The sequence below is a fragment of the Cottoperca gobio genome, chromosome 13 (assembly GCF_900634415.1).
Source record: "Cottoperca gobio chromosome 13, fCotGob3.1, whole genome shotgun sequence".
NCBI lineage: Eukaryota > Metazoa > Chordata > Actinopteri > Perciformes > Bovichtidae > Cottoperca > Cottoperca gobio.
In genome coordinates this window covers 11,669,501-11,690,144 of record NC_041367.1, presented here as the reverse complement: position 1 = coordinate 11,690,144, position 20,644 = coordinate 11,669,501, and the positions used below count along the sequence as shown (strand labels likewise).

The window sequence follows — 20,644 nt, the reverse complement described above, 5'->3', positions numbered from 1 at the left end:
ATGGCAACTTCACAGTTAGTTGAAAGTGACACAGTTGGTTCCGCTGTGATGTACATATTAATAGCAAATAGCCCAGTACGAGTATAGATTTTTTTGTAAAGAAAACACTTTTTTAAAGCAGATTTATCAACCTCAACCTGTCTGTTCAGCCCTGTTGGGAGGTGAAGTGGGTGGGATTAGTCAAATCAATGTGAAGATATAATGCCTTAGACACGCCCTCGCATTGTAAACGGCATAGTTCCAGCCAGTCTTGATGCAGATCTTCCACAGTGGATTTGGTAGCGGGCAGGACAGGAGGAGAGGTTTTACGCACGAGTCCCTCTCGCGATTTTAAGCAATTGGCAAACTCGTAGTAGAGAAGGAATCTTGTTCTCATGGTGGGTCCTCCATCTGCCCGTCGAGGAGAGCACGGTGACGTGCTGGCTGATTGAATGTCACCTCCAGTCACAATGGATTACGGACGGACCATGGCCCCTCCGGTACCCCCGCACAACCCCACACAGACCCGGCCAGGGGAGGCGCAGGAGCGGCTGCTGAAGTGCGTCCTGCTCGGCGACGGAGCGGTGGGCAAAACCAGTCTGGTGGTCAGCTACACAACGAATGGCTACCCAACCAAATACGTCCCTACTGCATTTGATGACTTCTCAGGTAAAATTAAGATTTTGCAATTGCTTATTGCATTAAGCGTCTAAAATAGGGAAATAATCCTAAACTGGCTACAGTGAATATCACACCACGTTCCTGGACTGGAGGTTAGATTTAGTTAGAAGACAACATGAAGTCCAGTGAAAATGTGTGCATTGAGATTTGAGCCTATTTAGATATTAGATAGATAAAGTTGAATGAAACTTTAATGATATTTTTTTCACTTTAGAATTTAGTCCATTTGTGTCCACCTGCCTGACTAGCTCACTCATTTTCACTGAGCTCTTCTTCAGCGTTACACATTTTAAGAGCACCAGTCCTATTTTTCCATTGTTATTATAGATGTGTTTCCTATTATCTGCCTTCCATCTGTGTTAATCAGTTATCCTCCCTGATGTCGCCAGGTTTCCATTTGGCACCGTTCCACTTTCCAAACTGGTTCCACTTGTCCCAGCAAGCTCTGTTTACTGCCAAATAAGAGGAGAGAACAAAATCCTTCAAAGGGGAAACTTTATTTGAACTGATCAGTGTCGGCATGAAAAAATACACCTGTGACCTGTTGATCACCTTCATGATCATATCTTCAGACCGTCCCTCCTTAGCTTTTTCTTCAGCAACTCTGAAAACCTGACTCTGTTAGAGATATATTCTCATTGCTGTATAAACAGACAGTATTGATAAATGAATAAGCACACAAACATAAACACATGTTTATGCTTATCTAGAAAAAAGAAACAAATACTTGACATTGTGTCCTGTAAACTTGTAAATCTAAACATTTTTGTCATTAATCCAACGTAATTTTCTGACACTACGCTGATGAGCAGTAAAACTAACAAATTGGCCAACACACATCCTATAAAACACTTGCTGAGAACACACACCACCCTCCGACAAACACCGGCTCAACCCTCCCGTACAGAACAGAGAGCGTCTCTGGTTCAAGGTTTTTTGGATTGCACAACTCTGCCTATTGTTGTCAGCCTTGACCCGCGAGCCCTCTGCTCTATACTGGAATGGACACATCTGTTGCAGTGGCTCAGAGGCAGAGATTGTCTTTCGCCTTGGCTTGACAGAGAGTGATTGTGCAGTTGGGGCCCTTAATGGTGATGTCATTTCTCGGTGCCCTGGAATCAGAGCGTCCTCTTGAAAGCTGACTTCTGAGCAGTTACGCAATGCCACAGGTGGCAGAGACGCGGAGGAGCGAGAGGCTGGGAGAGGGGACGATAAGAGGGACTTTTGGTCCAGAAAATCAAAGGAGTATCATATGTCGGGGATTAAGAAATGATTGCACAATGGCGGCTCCCTCTCACTTGTCTTTCTTTCTCTCCTCCCGCTCTTTCCCCTTGCTTTTGTAAGGCTACCATGCCTGTCCTACTACATGAATAGTTCCAGCGAACTCTTTGATCAGGTGGTATGACCGACCACACACTCCAGGCGTATTGTAAATGTTTCCATGTGCCTGCTGCTCTGCATTGTGCTCACTCCTCTGAAAAGAATAAATGGCCCTATAATGAAACTGTAAAATTACTCATCCACTTTTCCAATCTGGAAATGAGGCCTATTGGAAGAGAGTCCCTGAACAAACCTCCTATTAGTAAACCTTGGAATGGCCTCTATCAAAACACAACAGAGAACAAAGCTCACAGAGTGGTCCGAGCAACAGTAAAGTGTTATGGTCTCAACAGTAACTGGCAGAGTGGGTGGGCGAGACGGAGCAGGCCGTCTGTGAGCGGGAAGAGCCGAGCAGGGGTCTTTGTGTTTTCAACTGGCAGGCTATTGTTTATTTGTGTGTGTGTGTGTGTGTGTGTGTGTGTGTGTGTGTGTGTAGACTACACAGACATGAAATCATGTTGACAGCTGTGACTTATTATCTCTGTGTGTCTGTCTCTATGTCTACAGCTGTGGTTCAGGTGGATGGAAACCCGGTGAGACTACAGTTGTGTGACACTGCAGGACAGGTGAGTTTTGTTCACACAAAAGCATATATTGCACTACATACTCGGCACACAATGTAGCCTATGCCTCTCAACCTGTCACACTTGAGCCATGCTAGTGGTGTGGCTCTGTGGATGGTTGGTCGGTCGGTCCACCACCACTATCTTAACAACTATCGAAGTGAATCCCATGACATTTTGTACAGACATTCATTGCCCACAGCGGATGAAGCCTTATGACTTTGGTGATCCCCTGACTTTTCATTTGACGGCCCAATTAGGTTCACATTTTTAGTTTTTAGGTAAATGTCTTGGATCCGTGTTCCATTCAAGACTCATTTTAAATACTCTGGCGATGCCTTGACTTAACATCTAGCGGCATCATCCGGTCAGAATTGAACTTTGTCCCACTGACATTCCCATTAGCCTCAGATGTACTTTGTGTTTAACATTATCATGTTAGCATTGTTATTGTGCGCATGAGTACAGCCTCACAGACCTGCCAGCGTGGCTGTTAGTTGTTACATGACCATTTTATGAATCTTTTAAACTATATATTAAACATAACTGCCAAACATTCACCCCCCCCCCCCCCCAGCTTCTCATGTGAGGATTTGTTGCTTTTCTTGTTTTTATATAATTGTAAATTCAAACACCAATTTGGGGCTGTTGGTCTGATAGAATTTGACCACGACACCTTGAGTTTTAGGACTTTTGAAGGGTCATGTGGGAGGCTTGTTGGATTAAACAAATAATCGATTAATTGAAAAAGAACAACTTCCAATAGTTTTGATTATTTGCAGATGTGAAGTTTTTGTGCTCCGCCCATGTTGCGTTTACTTCACATGGGCCTCTCTGAGCTTTTTCAGGTAGCTCATCTGTATATAAATGGCAACATTCCTGAGTTCTGCTGTCAATCTTCATTTGGAGTGAAAATAACACCTCTATAGAATAGGTATACTGTATCTTATGGTGGTGCAGTGACAGGGTGCTGAAGGAGAGGTAAAAGCCTGCAGGTAGATTGGAGGTTGGAGATAGGACACGGTGGTACAGAGAGCTTGCCAGGCAAAAGCTATTGACTCATTATTATGTTATTACTTAAGAGCAATCTTTGAAGGAACAGCTTGTGAAAGAGTGTGATTATCTCCCTGGAGCATGGGTGGTTGTTTCATAATCCCAACCCCAAAAAAAAACATGCCCTGGAACCAGCATATTTGACTTTCAAAAATTCTGCAAGGGCACTGCCAATTCAACGCACAATCAACTTGGCTGTAAAGTAGAACCAGGCATTTGAACAAGCTCCTAATACATGTAAAACCTTCCTGCATGTTGCAAGCTGCTGTTAAAACTGCACACACACATATGCACACACACACAGACGCAGGCAAGCTTGGGCAAATACGGGCAGATAGAAGTCGGCAAACACTTACTGTACTTGTGCAACTTCATAAGAGGGGAGCTTGTGCCAGAAACAGGTTGGGTGTGCCAAAAAAAAGAGGAGAGAGCGAAAAGACAGAAAGACAGAAACAGTCTCGAGAAAAATGATAACAGCTGCCGCCAAAGCTGATAAACAAAGTTGCTCTTTGCTCAAAGATGTTGATGTCTGTACGTTCTGCACATAGACGTCATCAGATCGCAAAAGAACAGCCAAAGCTTGCGTGGGAAGTGTCTACTGCAGTCGTTGAGCTTCGCATGTTGACTGTTTACTGATTATTTGGGCAGATTCGGTTTTATTTTAAAATATGGAGGAGCCGACACAGAGCATTGTTTGGGTGAAGCGGCATTAGGAGACGTGAGCTGCGAAAGGAGGGCGTTAAGAAAGGAAAGAAGGAGAGGTTTGTGTCAAGTTTCTGCCAACTTTAATCTGTGTGCTGAAGGGTATGGGAGGCTCCTTGTTAGTCAAAGCTTTGTGGCTCCAAAGTGTTAATTTTAGAGAGATTAGAGATCCAGTCTAGATGGTATAAGGAGTGGGCAGGGCTTGTGTATACTAGGTATTAGTATCAACCCTATGTAGACAGTTTCTTATTTGTTGTTTGCGAATGTACTTTTGTGAATAAGTCGTCACAAAGTAGATATTCAAAGCTAAACAGTAAGAGTAATTTGCCTAATATTTATATATCACCACATTGCTAACTATCTGTTTCTGTCTCCATTAGGATGAGTTTGACAAACTCCGCCACTTCTGCTACAGCCGGACTGATGCCTTGCTGCTCTGCTTCAGCGTGGTCAGCCCGGCGTCCTTTCAAAACGTCTGGGAGAAGTGGGTCCCCGAAATCCGCCGCCGCTGCCCCCTCACGCCCATCCTCCTCGTAGGCACACAGTGCGACCTGCGACAGGACGTCAAGGTGCTGATCGAGCTGGCGAGGCGGAGGGAGACGCCGGTGCTGGAGGAAGACGCCAGGGCGCTGTCAGAAAAAATTGGGGCAGTGACGTACGTTGAGTGCTCGGCGCTGACACAAAAGAATCTGAAGGAGGTGTTCGATGCGGCCATCGCTGTCGGGCTGAGGCAGTCTGACAGGAGAGTGAGGCGGGAGAGGAAGGTGCGCAGCACAGCTGATAAGATGAAGATGCTCTCCAAGTCCTGGTGGAAGAAGTATGTGTGTGTCCAGTAGGGAGGGAGGAGACGCATTTCTTGTACCTGATGACAAAGCTGCTGACTTATTGGCGGGGACAGAGTTGGATGTAAGGACTATTATTACGTTCACCTGGACGACCCCACATGTGGTAGACAGAATGACTTTAATTCAGTGGAGCAATAGCTCAGCAGAGAGTGTGCCTGCCTGAGCTGTAGAGTTGTTGCAGGAAAGCCTTTGTTGATGCCTAAAAGAAGAAGAGCATGAGGCTGTCTGCTCCTCGGAGCCAGTCTGAACTGTTAAATATGACTGATCAGCATTCAACCAAAAATAATGGAGCTAATAAAGTTTTATGGCACATGAACTGTATATCATACTGGACGTGTCCAAAGGAAACGTGAGCCGACTTGGAGGGGAGGTGTTCAGACGGTGACTGTTATGAACTAAAAGTATAGTCCTCCGACGCGTCTGATCCGATGCCTTTCTTTAACAAAGTATATTATTTTCTGTGTGTTACACTGTAATTCAGCCCCCAACACTTCTGATAGATTGATTTCACTGAAATCAGAACATGAAGTTAACGTAAAACTAGCTTGAATCTCCAATCAAAGATGCAATAATTCTACTGTCGAGAGCCAAAGCCAGTCCTGCACCTTGTTTCCTAAATCAGGAGCAACTCCAGTGACAAGTTGTTAAAAGTCAGATGTGGAACCGATCACATTTATTTGAACTCATTCTCTTTTGGATTACAATCAAATGTAAATGAGTATAAATTATTTTTAAATCTATGAGATCTTTAGGAATGTTGTAGTCCAGTTAAATATAAACTGCGAGCGTGTGTAGGGATTTCTCTACGCAAGCTTGTGTCTGTGCCACATTTTGAATTGTTGCTACAGCTGTCACACTTTGAGTCGACACAGTTAGAGGTCTGTGAGCTCCTCACCAATACACACCTACTACAGTTGATTGATGCCACCAACAATGAACAGAGTAAACCGAATGTCTATTGACGTTGATTTCCCAACCTATGCTGGATCACACAGGCCTACCTGTCAGCTTCAGTTTCTTCAGTTAGTTTTGAGAACTTTACCGTTATAATATTTCAGCAATACGTTGGGTGGTGCCACTGTAAATTGCCCTTATCACACACAGTCCAAACACGTCACTGTCGTCTCGCCATGCAATGGCCTGCGGAGCAGTGGTGTGGATTACATATAGAACAGGTAAATGCATCTGTGGTGTTTGAGATTTAGGTTTACTTGGTGTCACTGAAAGAGAAGTGGCTGATCTGCATGTCCCCTGCACTACCTACCGGTTTGGATGATCACAGGGTCTTTCTTTGTCATTGCAGTCAGGACCATAAACAGATAATTATCCATCTTTCTCAGCCAGCATATTGGAGCTCTCACCTCTTTTGAAATGATACAGTAAATGAGGTGAAATCACCAAAGAGACTGATTCTATGTTTGCTTCTTATTTTTCAGAAGCCCGTCATTCAGGTCTGTCTATTTATCTGTTCCTTCTGGGCCAATAACTGATCAGCAGATGTATGAAATATTGTATGTCATTATGTATGTTACATAGTACTCATTTATGATGTTTGTAATGTCATCAGGATAAATCTGTGTGTACATAAGTGACTCAGTCCTCGGCTGTGCTGTCCAACTCTAAATGGTACTTAACGGTATAAGTGTTTCAGTTGATTTTTGGCATGAGAGCAGTTTGCTGAGCTGTATGAGCGGAACAAAATAAAATGTGAAATATTTAACCTGTTTTCAGTCTCGACTCTTCCATGGAGATACAGTATGTTATCTCGACTGTCACACTGAAGAGGAAAAGACAAGAGGGGAGCAGTGTTTGTTACGCGCCTGCTTTCTGAGGTCAAAGGTTATAAGAGTATAAATAGGTGTTTAGAAAGATCTCATATGTTTTGTACTTCAGTAAGAAATTAGCTACACAGACAATTACCAAAAAGAAACAGAGACCTGGTCTGAATACAGATGTTTCCAACCCAAATGTAGATTATTTGTTAAATAGACCTGCAGCCTTGAAACACTTGTATACGTCTTAGGTGGAAAAACACTTTGTAGTATGAGGGTGACGTCCAAATGTATTCACTTAGTTTACTTTAGTATAATCGACTATATAGCATGCTCACTTTTTTGTTGTAAAATGATTATACCTTACATAGTTGACTCATTGTATCCCATAATGCAACGTAAAAAGAGCTAACTACCAACATGTAATACCTAGACTGAAAAGAAAGTCCACTAGGTAGTAGGCAGTAGAAGATGTATAATGACCTGAGTAGTCTTTTTAATTAGTCCCTTACATACATCATTTCCTATATAGTGAGATGTGAATAAGTAAACAATGTGAGCCACAGCCCGTCTCTAAAATGAACTAAAAGCTACATTTTTGCAAAGTTGGGAAAGAGTTAAATGTGACTTCAAAGATTTAGCCGCAGAGGTTTTGTCGGCACCAAGACTTCTAACTATGCGGGATCAGATGATTATAATTGCCTGAAATAGGCTTTTTCTCCTATTCATAGCTACGTGTCTGCACCACAGTATACAACAATGACAGTTAGCTAGGTATCTTATACTTGTTTAGAAGCGCTAATGATAGGGTAGTAGCTAAAAGAGAGTTTGTGTCGTCTGGCAGACTGCAGATGACTATGTTGTCCAGCCTCAGAGCGGGTGAAACTAAGGTAGAAGTGGTGCCAAGAGTTCTAATTATGATAGTCAGGATGGCTCCACTTTCCACCAATATTTTAGCAGGAACCCCCATTGTTGTGTCCTAGCAGAGCAGCCATCTTGCAACATGTCCTGTGATTTAGCATTGTGGTTTGTGTGTTTGACTGTAATATCTACCTGTCTGCTAAAAGTACAATGTCTGTGGTGGAAATCTTGAGCTGTCAATCATGAAACTGACAGACGGGAAACATGTCAGGGGTTAGGTCTACACATCTCTTAAATTTCACGGTGAGATTGTTACTGTGTATCCATGTAAAAGTGTCTCAGATCATCCAGACTGCTCTGCTTAATCCAATTTAATCCAGACTGCCAATGAGGTAGAAAAGTGAATAAATACTTCATAAAAGAGGAGAGATCAGTTTTAAGCAACCTTATGTACCCATAAACATGTCGATGACCCAGCACCACCTAACCTTTGTAGACTATGAAACCAACAACATATTCAGTGACAGTGGTAATCTAACTGAAAGAATTGGAGCTATCTAATGGTCACAGGTTAATTTAGGCAACACTGTAGTTACTCCACTGTGTGTTAGTTTCTCTCCGACTGGAGCTGGACCTTTAGTATCAGTTGTTAGTTTAAAAAGTATAACAACAGCTGCCAACAGCAGGTCCGTAACCAGGACTGTAGAAATACTGAGGTAATGAATTCACATTCCTCAAGCAACCCCACCCACCTACCAACCAGACGCTGTCAAATCTTCAAGAATTACAAAAATACCATGTTTTCTTTCAAAGCATTCTTTACACTGCCTGGTATTATGGTGGAGAAGTCTAATGTTTTAGCCCAAATCAAGTCAAATCCTGAAAGATTAGTTATAAAATACGCTTAGTCGCACGGGTTTAGCATATATTGAATGGACAGATATGAGAGTGGAATCGATGTTGGCAAGAAAGTATATAAGCATTATGTTTTTAACTATTCCTTAAAAAGGATTGACTATAAAAAAAACACAACATACTATATACAATATATTACCAGCAATTTGTTATATGTGCATAATCGTAGAACGTGAACTTCTTCATGTCTTATAACCTCCCAAGATTCCTAGAATTATTCCTGAAGTGTTACTGGTAGCTTCAGCCCTGGATGGAAACTGTTTTATAAATTAATGTTGGATGAGATAACGGTTTGAAATGAGCGGCCCAGCCAACTGTACTGTAACTGCTTCAGCTGTAAAACTCAGATGGTTGTTGAACTTTTCAGTCCTATTAACCCCGAGTCCTTACATAACTTCTGAGAATCATTTAGGTAACAAGTGAACTCTGACTCCACATGAAAGAGCGGCTCTGTAATCAGTCTTGATGTCTTAAAGTTGATGATGGATTTCTTCGGCACCCCTCAGATAATTGCCAGCATAATGACTGGAGCTCAGCTCATGGGGCGCGATTACTGAGGGACATTAACAATGTCGATCAAGTCTGTGGGGTGGATCCAACCAGTAGACTGTGGTCCACTTCGTACAATGTCTTTAGGATTAACAGTTGCCCAAGCTCTTGTAATGCGATGCAATATGTCTGAGGCCCTGATTAAAAGACACCCACACGTAGACTTAACCAACGATTGAGTACACTTCATTATTCTGGACAGAAATCTGATTTCAAAGTATGTTTAATACCTCAGTCTCAAAGTTACTTAAATAACCTGTTCTCATGTTCTCATATGTTCACAGGACTATAAGCGTTAAGTTCTCGGTCTCTTTGTGATTATGACACGCAGCTTTACTGAGGGGGAGGGATGGTTTAAAGCAGGGGTCGGCCATATGCAGAAATATATAAGGAGTCAAGGGCCAAACAAAAGTAAATGCAACCAGTTACATTGCAAGAAAATCAGTGTTTCTAGACCCGAAAACCCCATGGGCCATAGGAAATTCATTTTATATCAAAATAACTAGGCAACACTAATAAATAGTTTAACGTTTGACATTAGAATAGTTTATTGGTGTCCCCACAATCTACAAAAAGCATTTCTGTATCTGTTGCTTTTCTATTCAATTTAAATTAATGAAATACTTTTAACTTGAAAAGTAACTTTAAATATTATGTTATGTGCAAAGTTAAAACAGAGAACGCGTATCTATACGTCTAATATTAAGATGTAACAAACAGAAGAGGCAGAATTGATAAAATATTGGTTTCTGTGCCAATAAGTTAAGACAAAGATAATTTCACTACATTTAGTTGACATCTGTAATTGTATTATGCTGTGGTTTGAACACCCCACACGTAAAGGATTTAGTGTGCGTCAAATGTATGGCACCCCAAAATGTTCAATATTAAATGAAATTAAAAAAAGACACTGAATTAAAAGAATCATGCAAATTAAATTGTTCAAAATATATAAATAAACCAACAATTTGTGAAGCGTATGATCATTTTCATAATAACTCAATTATATTGGATATCACTATTATTACATCTCACATTGCCCTTTTTCAAAAGTCTGACTTTCCCTGCTTTCTCCGTCACCTGACTACCCATCTGCACACCTGCATCTCAGCCGCTCAGTTCATATAACAGCCCAGCTCCATTCATTCCCTGCTGCCAGACCATCGAAGTGGCCACGCTCCAACTGAAAATACCTCATGTGTTGATTTAAACCAGACTTTGAGTTGATATTTAACATTAACAATGAGTCAAATGACTGTGTGTAATACAAAAGGGTATCTTGCAAACCCACAGAGAATTAAAACCAAACTCTGCAGTTTGCCTTTGCTCTACAAAGCATTTTGGCGTCTTTCAGGTCATTGTTTTGGTTTTCCAGACTGAAACTTTACTGTTTTGGCTCACTCTCACTGCTCTCAGGAAAGTGACAAGCAAACAAAAGCTAACAATTAAACCGAAATACAGATGTTTAGCTTTCTCTAAGCGTTTTGCATCTACATCCAACACCTTATGTTTAACAGTATTATTCAGATCATTACAAGTTGTGGGAAATACAGAACTTCTGTACTACTAAACAAATGAATAAATAAAGGTTAAACAGCCATTCATATATTGTATCTGTTAGGTGAACAGAGATTACTGGAGAAAGAAATTAAATTAGTTTAAAAAACAAAAAAGGTGTTTGATTTTAGAAGTTGATTTATGATGATTACAAATGTTTTTGTCTAAGATCTCTTTTAATTTCTTCCGAGGACTAAAACCTGCTGTTAGCAAACACTGTGGTTGCAGGAGTGGCCTGTCTGGCATGCTACAGTATGGCTTTGCTAGCAGGATTATGTTTTAATAAGCTTATATAAACACCCCCCACAGTGCAGTCTCATTATGGGAAGCTAATTGAGTCGCTCTGTCTCGGGGTCAGCAGGGCCTCTTTGAACAGCTCAGTGTTTTGCTATAAAGAGGCCCATCTCTGCCTCCAGAACATCTGTCCTGTGGTCTGTGGAACATGTGTCTTTTCTTCAGGCAAACTATGTGGACATGCACATTTTTGTATCTTTGCACTTGCACACTTGTACAGTATATTTATGTGAAAGTGCTTCAACTGTAGCCTCCAGGTTTATTCATTTCAAAGTTACTAACTACGATACCTCAAGCTAATTCTTTGTAATCCGTATGCTTGACGGTTTTGGTGAATTTAATTAGATTTGTGTTCAGTTTGAATGCCGTATTTGCGCGTGTACTTGTCTATTTAGTAAGGAGAATAGTAGCCGCCGCCGCCGCCGCCGCCGCCCCTTGATTACAAAGTGTTTTACATAAACTATAAATAATATAAGTCTGGATTATTTTTAAATATATCCTAATGTGAATTTTCTCTATAGGGCTAGCAAAATAAATATAATTATGTATTTCCTCAACATTTTGATGGTGTTTTTATTATGCCACATACACATAACAACTATAGATGATAAAAAAGTTACAGAGAAACAACGTTTCGATTTTGCGACGGTTTAAAATGTTCTTTTGGGACTGTTACAGGATGGTGGTGAAAAACATTTGTCTAACACAACAGATAATATATATATATATATATATATATATATATATATATATATATATATATATATATATATATATATATCAATATCAGTAAAACCATTACACAAGTAAGCTTCAGTCCCATTCTTTCTTACAAGTTTAGATTTGATTGGCTAATGTTTTAGTAAACGGTAGTTTGCGATCAAAACTATTTTATGGATTTGTGTTTTTACATTCACATTCCAATTTTCTGTCATCATCGTGATTAATCAGGTAGTAAATGTAGAACATTAAACTAACTTGCAATTGCCAGAAATTCATAATTTGTTTTGCTTGATTCACAAAGAAACACACCTGTGGGCTTGTGACGTCTTTACGACATATTGGCTTTTAAAGAGGAGAACACAGGAGAAGGTTGTGTAATTTCACTCTGTTTATGGTTGAGCTCACAGCTGAAAAGATAATTAACTCGTTTCAAACCGATGAGATGACAGAAGCGGCTCCAAATCTGTTTCTTATCAGCAACTCTGCTTCACAATAGAAACTAATCTCCATTGAAGATCGTAGTTAATAATTGACTTGCGTCGTGTCAGAACGTCACATGTTGTCTCAAACATTCAGCTGTAAACATTTTGGATTTCTGTTCTCTGGCGCTCAGACACTAACCAGATGCTGCATGCTTCTTGATAAGGAGAGCATCTGCTGTTTGCTGAGCTTCTCAAGTTGCCTGCACTGTAGGCTTCTTGGTTTCGGTGTTTAAAGCCAAATTGTATCTGGGGCATGAAAAGTAGTTCCCTGACTCTAGAAAGTGATGTTGTTGTTGAAACTGGAGCACAGGAGTAGAGGCTTTAGGGTCTTATTCAAGTTTTGGATTTCCAAGAGGATCCACCCTTTTAAAGTTTTTCTTTCCTCAGTAGATCATATTCCCTGGTTTGAATCCAACTGTATGTCTGATGTCACTAAGAGAGATTGTGATTGGCTCACAGCTGCAGCCCACTTGGCTGATGTTATCTGATTGGCCTCCAGAGACATACATCGTTCTCTGTGTTGAAATGGCTCATGGGTGTAGTGACCTCACTTACCCTGGGACATATGTGAATATTTTCTTCTCCTTTCTTGTTTCAGTCTTTATCTCCTTATGATTGTATCTCTTCATCCTGAGCTTCCCCTTTCTTTCTGTTGCCTCTATCACTTGCTCTCACTATCAGTTTATTTTGTTGGCGTTCCCTCATTCTCTGTTTGATTGCCGTCAGCATGTGGAGCTTTGATCTCTCATATGGGACAGATAACTATACTGTGTGTGTGTGTGTGTGTGTGTGTGTGTGTGTGTGTGTGTGTGTGTGTGTGTGTGTGTGTGTGTGTGTGTGTGTGTGTTTGGACTGCAGATCCGATAGGCTTCAGTTTGACTGATTTACACAGGACAAAGACACCTCAGATAACATTAGGGTGACTCACTGGTTTTAACATTGATCACACACCCTGACTGTTTCCAAACGCAAATCCGTGCAGAATTGACATTATCGACAAAAGTGTAATTTTATTCTTGGAGTAAACATATGACAATGAAATCAGTCGACAGGTTTAGTGGTCACTGATAATGTCAGAGGTAGAAGCTGATTATTTACCCGCCCCTGTGACTCATCAGTGGCCTGACCAGCTCCACAGGTCCGATGGACCAAAGTGTTCCTTGTTGCGAAAGTAAACAAGATTATTTTGTTCCACACATGCAAGATTTACTGAGTCTGTGGTCGTCAATTCTTAAAATAAATGTTGACTCCTTCAAAAAAAGGACAGTGTCAATTGTTTCAGCAAATGTGTTTAAGTGATAAAGTCATCTAGCAGCTGTAGGAATCCAACTTTTGTCCATCTGGAGCAATGTAGGAAGTATTGTGACATTAATACAGAGCTACAAAGTCCGCAGAGGGAGGAGGTCGGGTTGATAGATGGGTCAGCAAAACATCTGTATTTGACATGGGGAGCATGGGAGAACAATCAGCATTGTTAGTTGTTTTTAAACCTTGACTACGATTGTTCCCTTAAATTAACCAAGTAGGTATTTTTAGCTGTGCCGGTGACAAGGCTCTAGTCTAGACAATGGGAGGGGAATGTTGGTGTATTGGTCAGTCTGTCTTCTGTCCAGACTGAAATATCTCAACAACTATTAGACGGATTGTCATCACATTTTGTTCAGACATTCATGCTCCCCAGAGGATGAAGCCGAATGAATTTGTTGATCCACACCCTCCTCTGGCGTCTCCATGAGTTTGACATTTGTGGTTTTGAGTTAAATATCTCAACATGGATGGATCACCATGCAGTATGGTACAGATATATATGTCGCCCTCAAGAATAACTTTACCCTGACCTTTTTGTATGTAGAGCCATCATCTGATCAAGATAGTTTCTGACCTGCAAAACTAATGACATTCCCATCAGCCTCAGCTGTACTTTGTGTTTAGTGCAGATTAGCAAATGTTAGCATGCTATTTTGCTAAGGAGATGAACAAGATAAACATTATTGCTCAACATTAGCATGCTAACATTGTGATTGTCAGCTTGTTAGCATGCTGACGTGAGCATTTAGTTAAAAAAAGCAGCCTCACAGAGATGCTACCATGGCTGTAGTCTTGTTATAACCCCGACGACGTTAGCCATAGCATCGTCAGATCAGAAAACACAAAAGACACTTTTATTTGTGCAACAGTGATTTGTTACACTTTTGAAAGGCAAATGATCATCAGAAAAAAAAGACATATTTTGTTATTTAATTATTATTTAATTAAGACTTTTTGGAAACAGGAAACTATTATTAGTTATTGTAGGGTTTAAAGGAATCATTGTTCCTTCGTCTAGTTTACCTCACCTTCTCATTTGTCATCTTGCAATGACACATTGAAGATATACACTTTACCTCATGCTAATACATTTTAGTAAACCGTCAGTGCCTGAAGCTGAGAAGTGTTGCATTGCCTCATCACTGTTTGAAATGAATAAGTGGATCAGTGTATTAAAGTGACTGTGTGACCTCTTTCTTAGTTCTTGGCACATGATCAACACATATACTCTCCTGCTGAGACGGAGGAGATGCATCTTGACGGGAGACAGAACCTCTCATGGCCGGGCACTTTCTGTTCTCCTCTGCACTAATTTACTTACTAATGGACACATGAAATCTGGATCTGGACCCATAGAGGCTTTGGCACTGCAAGCCCAGACCAAGCCAGCTGTTGGCAGTTACGGGGCCAGTTATGCAAGCGTGTCCTTCTCTCCCTATGGAGCTCAGCTCCTCACATCATGCCACACTGTGCATAAAGCTCTTTATCGGTAACTGAGATAACACCTGCAGCAGCGCTCCACTTCCCGGTCCCTGTCGTGAAGCAATTTGACAGATCGCTGGAAAACAACTTGTGCTTTTAACGTACTTTTAGTTCTTCACCACTTTTTCTTTTATACATTTTGTTGTTTGATTTGTGCTCCTCTGGATTCTCTCTCACCCTCTTTATCATCTCACTCTTGGCAGTCTTTCTCTTGTCCTCTTTTGTTACTTCCACACCCACACTCCACCCCATTGCCACCCCCCACTTCGCTCTCTTTCTAGAGTTGCCCTTTATCCCACTTCTGAATATCTGCATTCACTTTCCCAATCCAATACCAAAAACAATGACTTATTCTTCAGGCTCTGGCCAGCAGAATGACCTTTACCTTCTCCTCTCTGCCCTTCCAGTCTCTTTCTTTTATTTCTTTTTCATTCACTCTCCACCTCCAAGTTTCAGGGCCTGCTGACAGTGGTGTTTGTGTTTCCCCCCCCAACTATTGTAACACACTTCATCCTAGTATACTTCTTATTCTCTCTCTGTTGTCCTATACTTCTTAGCCACACTCTTCTATAAACCACAATGGCATTTACTAGTCCATCCTCCATCACCACCACTAAAACCACTAACACACACACACACACACACACACACACACACACACACACACACATACACACACACACACACACACACACACACACACACACACACACACACACACACACACACACACACACACATGCACACACTCCTGAAACTACCAGAGCTAGTAGTCTTTCATCCCTGAGAGTGAGCTCACACTGAGGCTGTGTTTGTCCACTGAAGTCAAAAGCAGAGCTGCCCTCAATGATTGATTGCTCAGTAATCTCACAGTAACGACACAACACACACTAAAATATCTATTGTAGCGTGTGCAATGCCGCACATCAGGTAACGAGCACCCAGAGACAGATCACATGATTGGCCTAAACAGCCTGACGTTCATCGCTGTGCCCCTCTTTCACCAGAGGATATATAAATGCTTCCATTTTTAGTGTTTAATTGCGGAAGCCATTACTGTGATTCAGAAAAACACAGCGGCCTTAACTAGAGGCGAACTGCCCTGCCGTGACCCAGCGACCTCAGCCCCCAGCAAGCTTTGAAACCTGAGAAAGCAGCCCTGACCTTTGACCTGCAGCCCCCCACCTCCCACGGTAAGAGAAACCCCCTCTCGCTCCCCCTTCGGACAGGATGTGACCTACGAGAGGAGCTCTGTAGGAGGGCCTTGACCCCAGACACTGTCCAGACTGAGTGTCTGGCCCAACCTGATCTGAGAAGACAACAAGATGCAAGAGAGTCACATCAGTGTTAAAATAACAATTGGTGTTTATATCATGTCGTTTATTTACTATCAATTATGTATACTTTAAATCCCTGCTGATCATTTCACAGGTTATTTTGTAGTGTTTAATCTTTCTGAACATGTTTCTCCCATTATCCTAGCCATTGGTTACCATTCATTTCCATGTGTGTCTTGAAAAACACAAAGAACCGTTTATTCTGGTAAACGGTATGTTATTGTTGCATAGCTTAAGGTGTTGAAAGTGATTGATGTGAAATATGTGCACTGTACTACCAGGCAATGTTAACTTATCTTTGACAACAGACAGACATGATGTTAACTGTGATGGATTACTGATCTCAAGCAGGTTTCAAGTGACTGGAAGATGATTTTCTTAACATACTGAAATAATTGAAAACTAATGTCTGAGAAATGCATCCAGACTCAAAATGGTTAAAAGAGGTGCATTTGTCAGTTTCAATTATGTTTATTATATTTGCTTTTTTATTCACTAAACGTCGTTTTTCTTCACAAAACTATTAGAAGAACATTTCTCCAGGTGTACACTTTTATTCTCTTTGTGTGTTATTACCTCACTCTCTTACACTATTGTTTTCATTCTTCCCAGTGTCCTCTTTGACCCATTCTTCGCTGTTTCCGATCCACCACTTAACGTTATGAATGTATCCAGTCACTTCCAGTAAAGTTTATAAGAGCAAAGACTCTTTGTGATGCCACTGGGTAACATGAATCCACACCATCCATTTGCTTATATCTCTGTATTTAGCTAAGGCTTATCTCAGAGTGCACCACTGAAAGTTATAAACCACCATCCAAGCTTCGCTATACAATTCAGAAAATGGCTTTGATGCTTTTGACTGAGGTGTTTTTGTCCGATTCCTTTTCAGTTTGCACCGTTAATTCTTTTCTTTGTTGGTCTGCAGTGCGTCAGCCAACAAAACATCAGGAAGAGCTGAGTTGTTAAGAACAGGGAGAGGGTTTGGACGCGTTGCGAAAGGGGTCATGACGTCTGGTGTGTGTCAGTAGCAAAGCTGCTTTCATCACCAGGGGAATGAGAACAAAGACCCACTGCAGGATTTCACTGAACCTAAATACCTACAGTTCAATAATATGATGTGGTGATAAATAAATAAAATGGTTTAGTGGTTTAACTAAAAGCTAAAAACATTTACTCGAGTGCTGCTCTTAAGCTCTTTGCTGAACTAGCTTTAACTTCTACTTCACTACATTTCAGGGTGAAGTATTTTACTGTTTACTTCATTACATTATTTGACAGCTTTATTTGATGATGCAATAGTTCATTATTGACCTGTGTTCTACAGTGTTTCCACATTCATCTAATGTTTTACAAGTTAATCAGCGAGTAATGTTGTGTGCAAGGACTGTGACATTCTCCATGATTTAAATGCATAGATGCTTTATTGTGTTTATGCTTGCCCTGTTGCTGCCAATAAAGCACATTGTTGCTGTGGAAAACTTCTCTCTGTACTGTAGTGCTATACAGTAAATTGAATTTACACCACAGAATATATTAAACTGTTAAAATTAGCTTCCCTTTGATGAGCTACAACATTAAAACGGGTTGTCCAGCTATTGTACTGCAATTAAGTATTGTACTTTTATAATGTGGTTGCAAGAGACAGATTGAAAAAAGAATCATCAAAGCAGCAGAATCTAATTTATCCTGTCTTGTATATGGTCCAAGCCGCAAATACTCTCCTCCATTTCCCACAATGCAACACAGGTCTCTTTCTTTAGACCTTCCCTGCCTCCAGAGCCAAAGAAGACACAATTAATTACATCTCATTAGTGTTGTGTTAACTGAACATATGTTGAATCGATTACGTGCCTATTAGTAATAATAATCAAATATTCTAATACATATATAATAATATAATAGTATAACACAGACAAGGGTCATTCTGCTGCATAATTATTACTCTTACTTTAAAATACATTTTGCTGATGATACATGTGTATTTTTACTTAACCTAAACATTTAAATGTACTACTTTTCTGTTAGTATTTTACTTTTATCACCACAGATTAAGTGAATATGCAGAGGTTCATTGTCTCAGTCAAGGTTGAACAGCACGGATGGTTCTTAATGGATACATGCAGGCCACTGTGGGAATCAAATAGTGTGTGTGTGTGTGTGTGTGTGTCTGTGTGTGTGTGTCTGTGTGTGTGTGTGTGTGTGTGTGTGTGTGACTGTGTGTGTGTGTGTGTGTGTGTGTGTGTGTGTGTGACTGTGTGTGTGTGTGTGTGTGTGTGTGTGTGTGTGTGTGTCTGTGTGTGTGTGTGTGTGTGTGTGTGTGTGTCTGTGTGTGTGACTGTGTGTGTGTGTGTTTGTCTGTGTGTGTGTGACTGTGTGTGTGTGTGTTTGTCTGTGTGTGTGTGACTGTGTGTGTGTGTGTGTGTGTGTGTGTGTGTGTGTGTGTGTGTGTTGTGTGTGTGTGTGTGTGTGTGTGATCGTTCATATGGGACACTGGGCTGGTGGGAGTGAACCACAGAGAGACAAGAAGGGAGGGAGAGGGAAGGAGAGAATTAGATACAAAAAGTTTTGGAAAGACAGAGGGAGGTAGAGACGGAGCGCAGTAGACAGTGAGGGAGTGTGATGTGAGTAAAAATGTGAGGTCGAATCATAAGCGGTGCCATTTTGCCCGGCTGTGGGAAAAAGGGTCACATGACAGCTGCAGCCGTCATCCAAATTCAAGGAGAAGCGGTATTTATTGTTTTTAAGGTTTTTGTAAAAATGTGGATCGTTTCCGAGGACAAAGTGAGGCTTTATTCCTGGGAGACACAGAAAGAAAGAGATTGAATACCTCTTTGCGGCAGCCTCCTAATTGCTCTCATTACTGTGTAACTTCCTGGTGAATGCAGGCCGCTCTGACCTTGGCCTTTGAAATATAGACTCATGGCGTCTCCGAGCTCCCGGCCGAGGGAGGACATGGAGGAACAACCACTCTCTCTGTCAGCGTGTGTGTGTGTGTGTGTGTGTGTGTGTGTGTGTGTGTGTGCGTGGATATGTGTGAATGAGCATAATGTGTGTCTTCATGGGTTATTCTGTGTTTCTATGTGCTTGTCTGTGTATCCAAGTAAGACTGGGGCATGTGTGGGAGTTAGTGGTGATCCGTCAGACGTAAATCTGGTACACTGATACAGAATCTGTTTCCACGTCCAGTCTCCTGCTGAATATGAATACCATGGTGAGACTCAGGGGGGCTGAGCCCTGGATTACACAGCCAGCAGCAATAGTTTATATCTGTCACTCAATTCCACAGATTGACTGAGGCTGATGGCTGTTGACACACACTGTGCTTGGACCTCTAACTTTTACATTTTTCTGTAATCCATGGATTTAAAACTTCCACATTCACATCCCTCCACTCTTGTATTTTCACTACAACAGCTCAAAGAGTGTGCATGGTGCACTTTTGCAGATGTTTTTTTTCTGCTGCCACACACAGTGGGTGCCTGTCACTTGAGTGAAGAGCAGGGAAATGTCCCTTAGGCCATACACAACTCCATAACCACTGCTCTGTAATCATACATGATTCATTACATTCTACTAGATCAAAAATCGATTTCTACACTCTTCAGTGTTCCCTCTCTTTCTTTGTATCTGTCCTTCTTGTTCTGGCTTTTTATGAATTTGACTCATTCTGTCTTCTCCGCCAACCTATCATTATCTTCGTCCTTGGGCATAGTTGTGGTAAATTTGAGGTGATGTCTGATGACTTCTACAGTAAAGACATTGAAATTGTATATTCTTGCAGTTTATGTGAGAGATTTATCGGAGTACATCACACATACTACATACAAGAGCATACATTTGAGCTAAAAACAAAAATAAAACATATTGTCAATGAGTGCACATACATTCAGTATAATATTGCAACTTGTTATAATTAAAGTAAAAATCCTTAAAACACTCTAGACACTCTATACTTACCTCTCTACAATGCAGTCTTCATTTTTAATGACCATGCTTGCTGTTACCACTAACAACAGTTGAAATCTGAAGGATTATAACTTTCAAAATGTTTTCTCATAATGTTGACAAAAACACATTTCAGATGGCATTCCCTTTCTCTCAAGATGCGGTTGCAAATTAGTAGTATATATAAAAAGTAATGTTGAGTGGAGCTTCAGC

At 41.0% G+C, this 20,644-nt stretch overlaps 1 protein-coding gene across 1 annotated transcript; it reads left to right on the top strand.

The window, feature by feature from the left end:
- Positions 1 to 237: 237 nt before the first annotated feature.
- On the top strand, positions 238 to 6,923 carry rhoub (ras homolog family member Ub). Its single transcript, XM_029446058.1, has 3 exons — positions 238 to 648; positions 2,548 to 2,606; positions 4,739 to 6,923. The coding sequence occupies exons 1-3, from the start codon at positions 432 to 434 to the stop codon at positions 5,192 to 5,194; spliced, it is 732 nt and encodes a 243-aa protein (XP_029301918.1). The 5' UTR covers positions 238 to 431; the 3' UTR covers positions 5,195 to 6,923.
- The last annotated feature ends 13,721 nt before the right edge of the window (positions 6,924 to 20,644 follow it).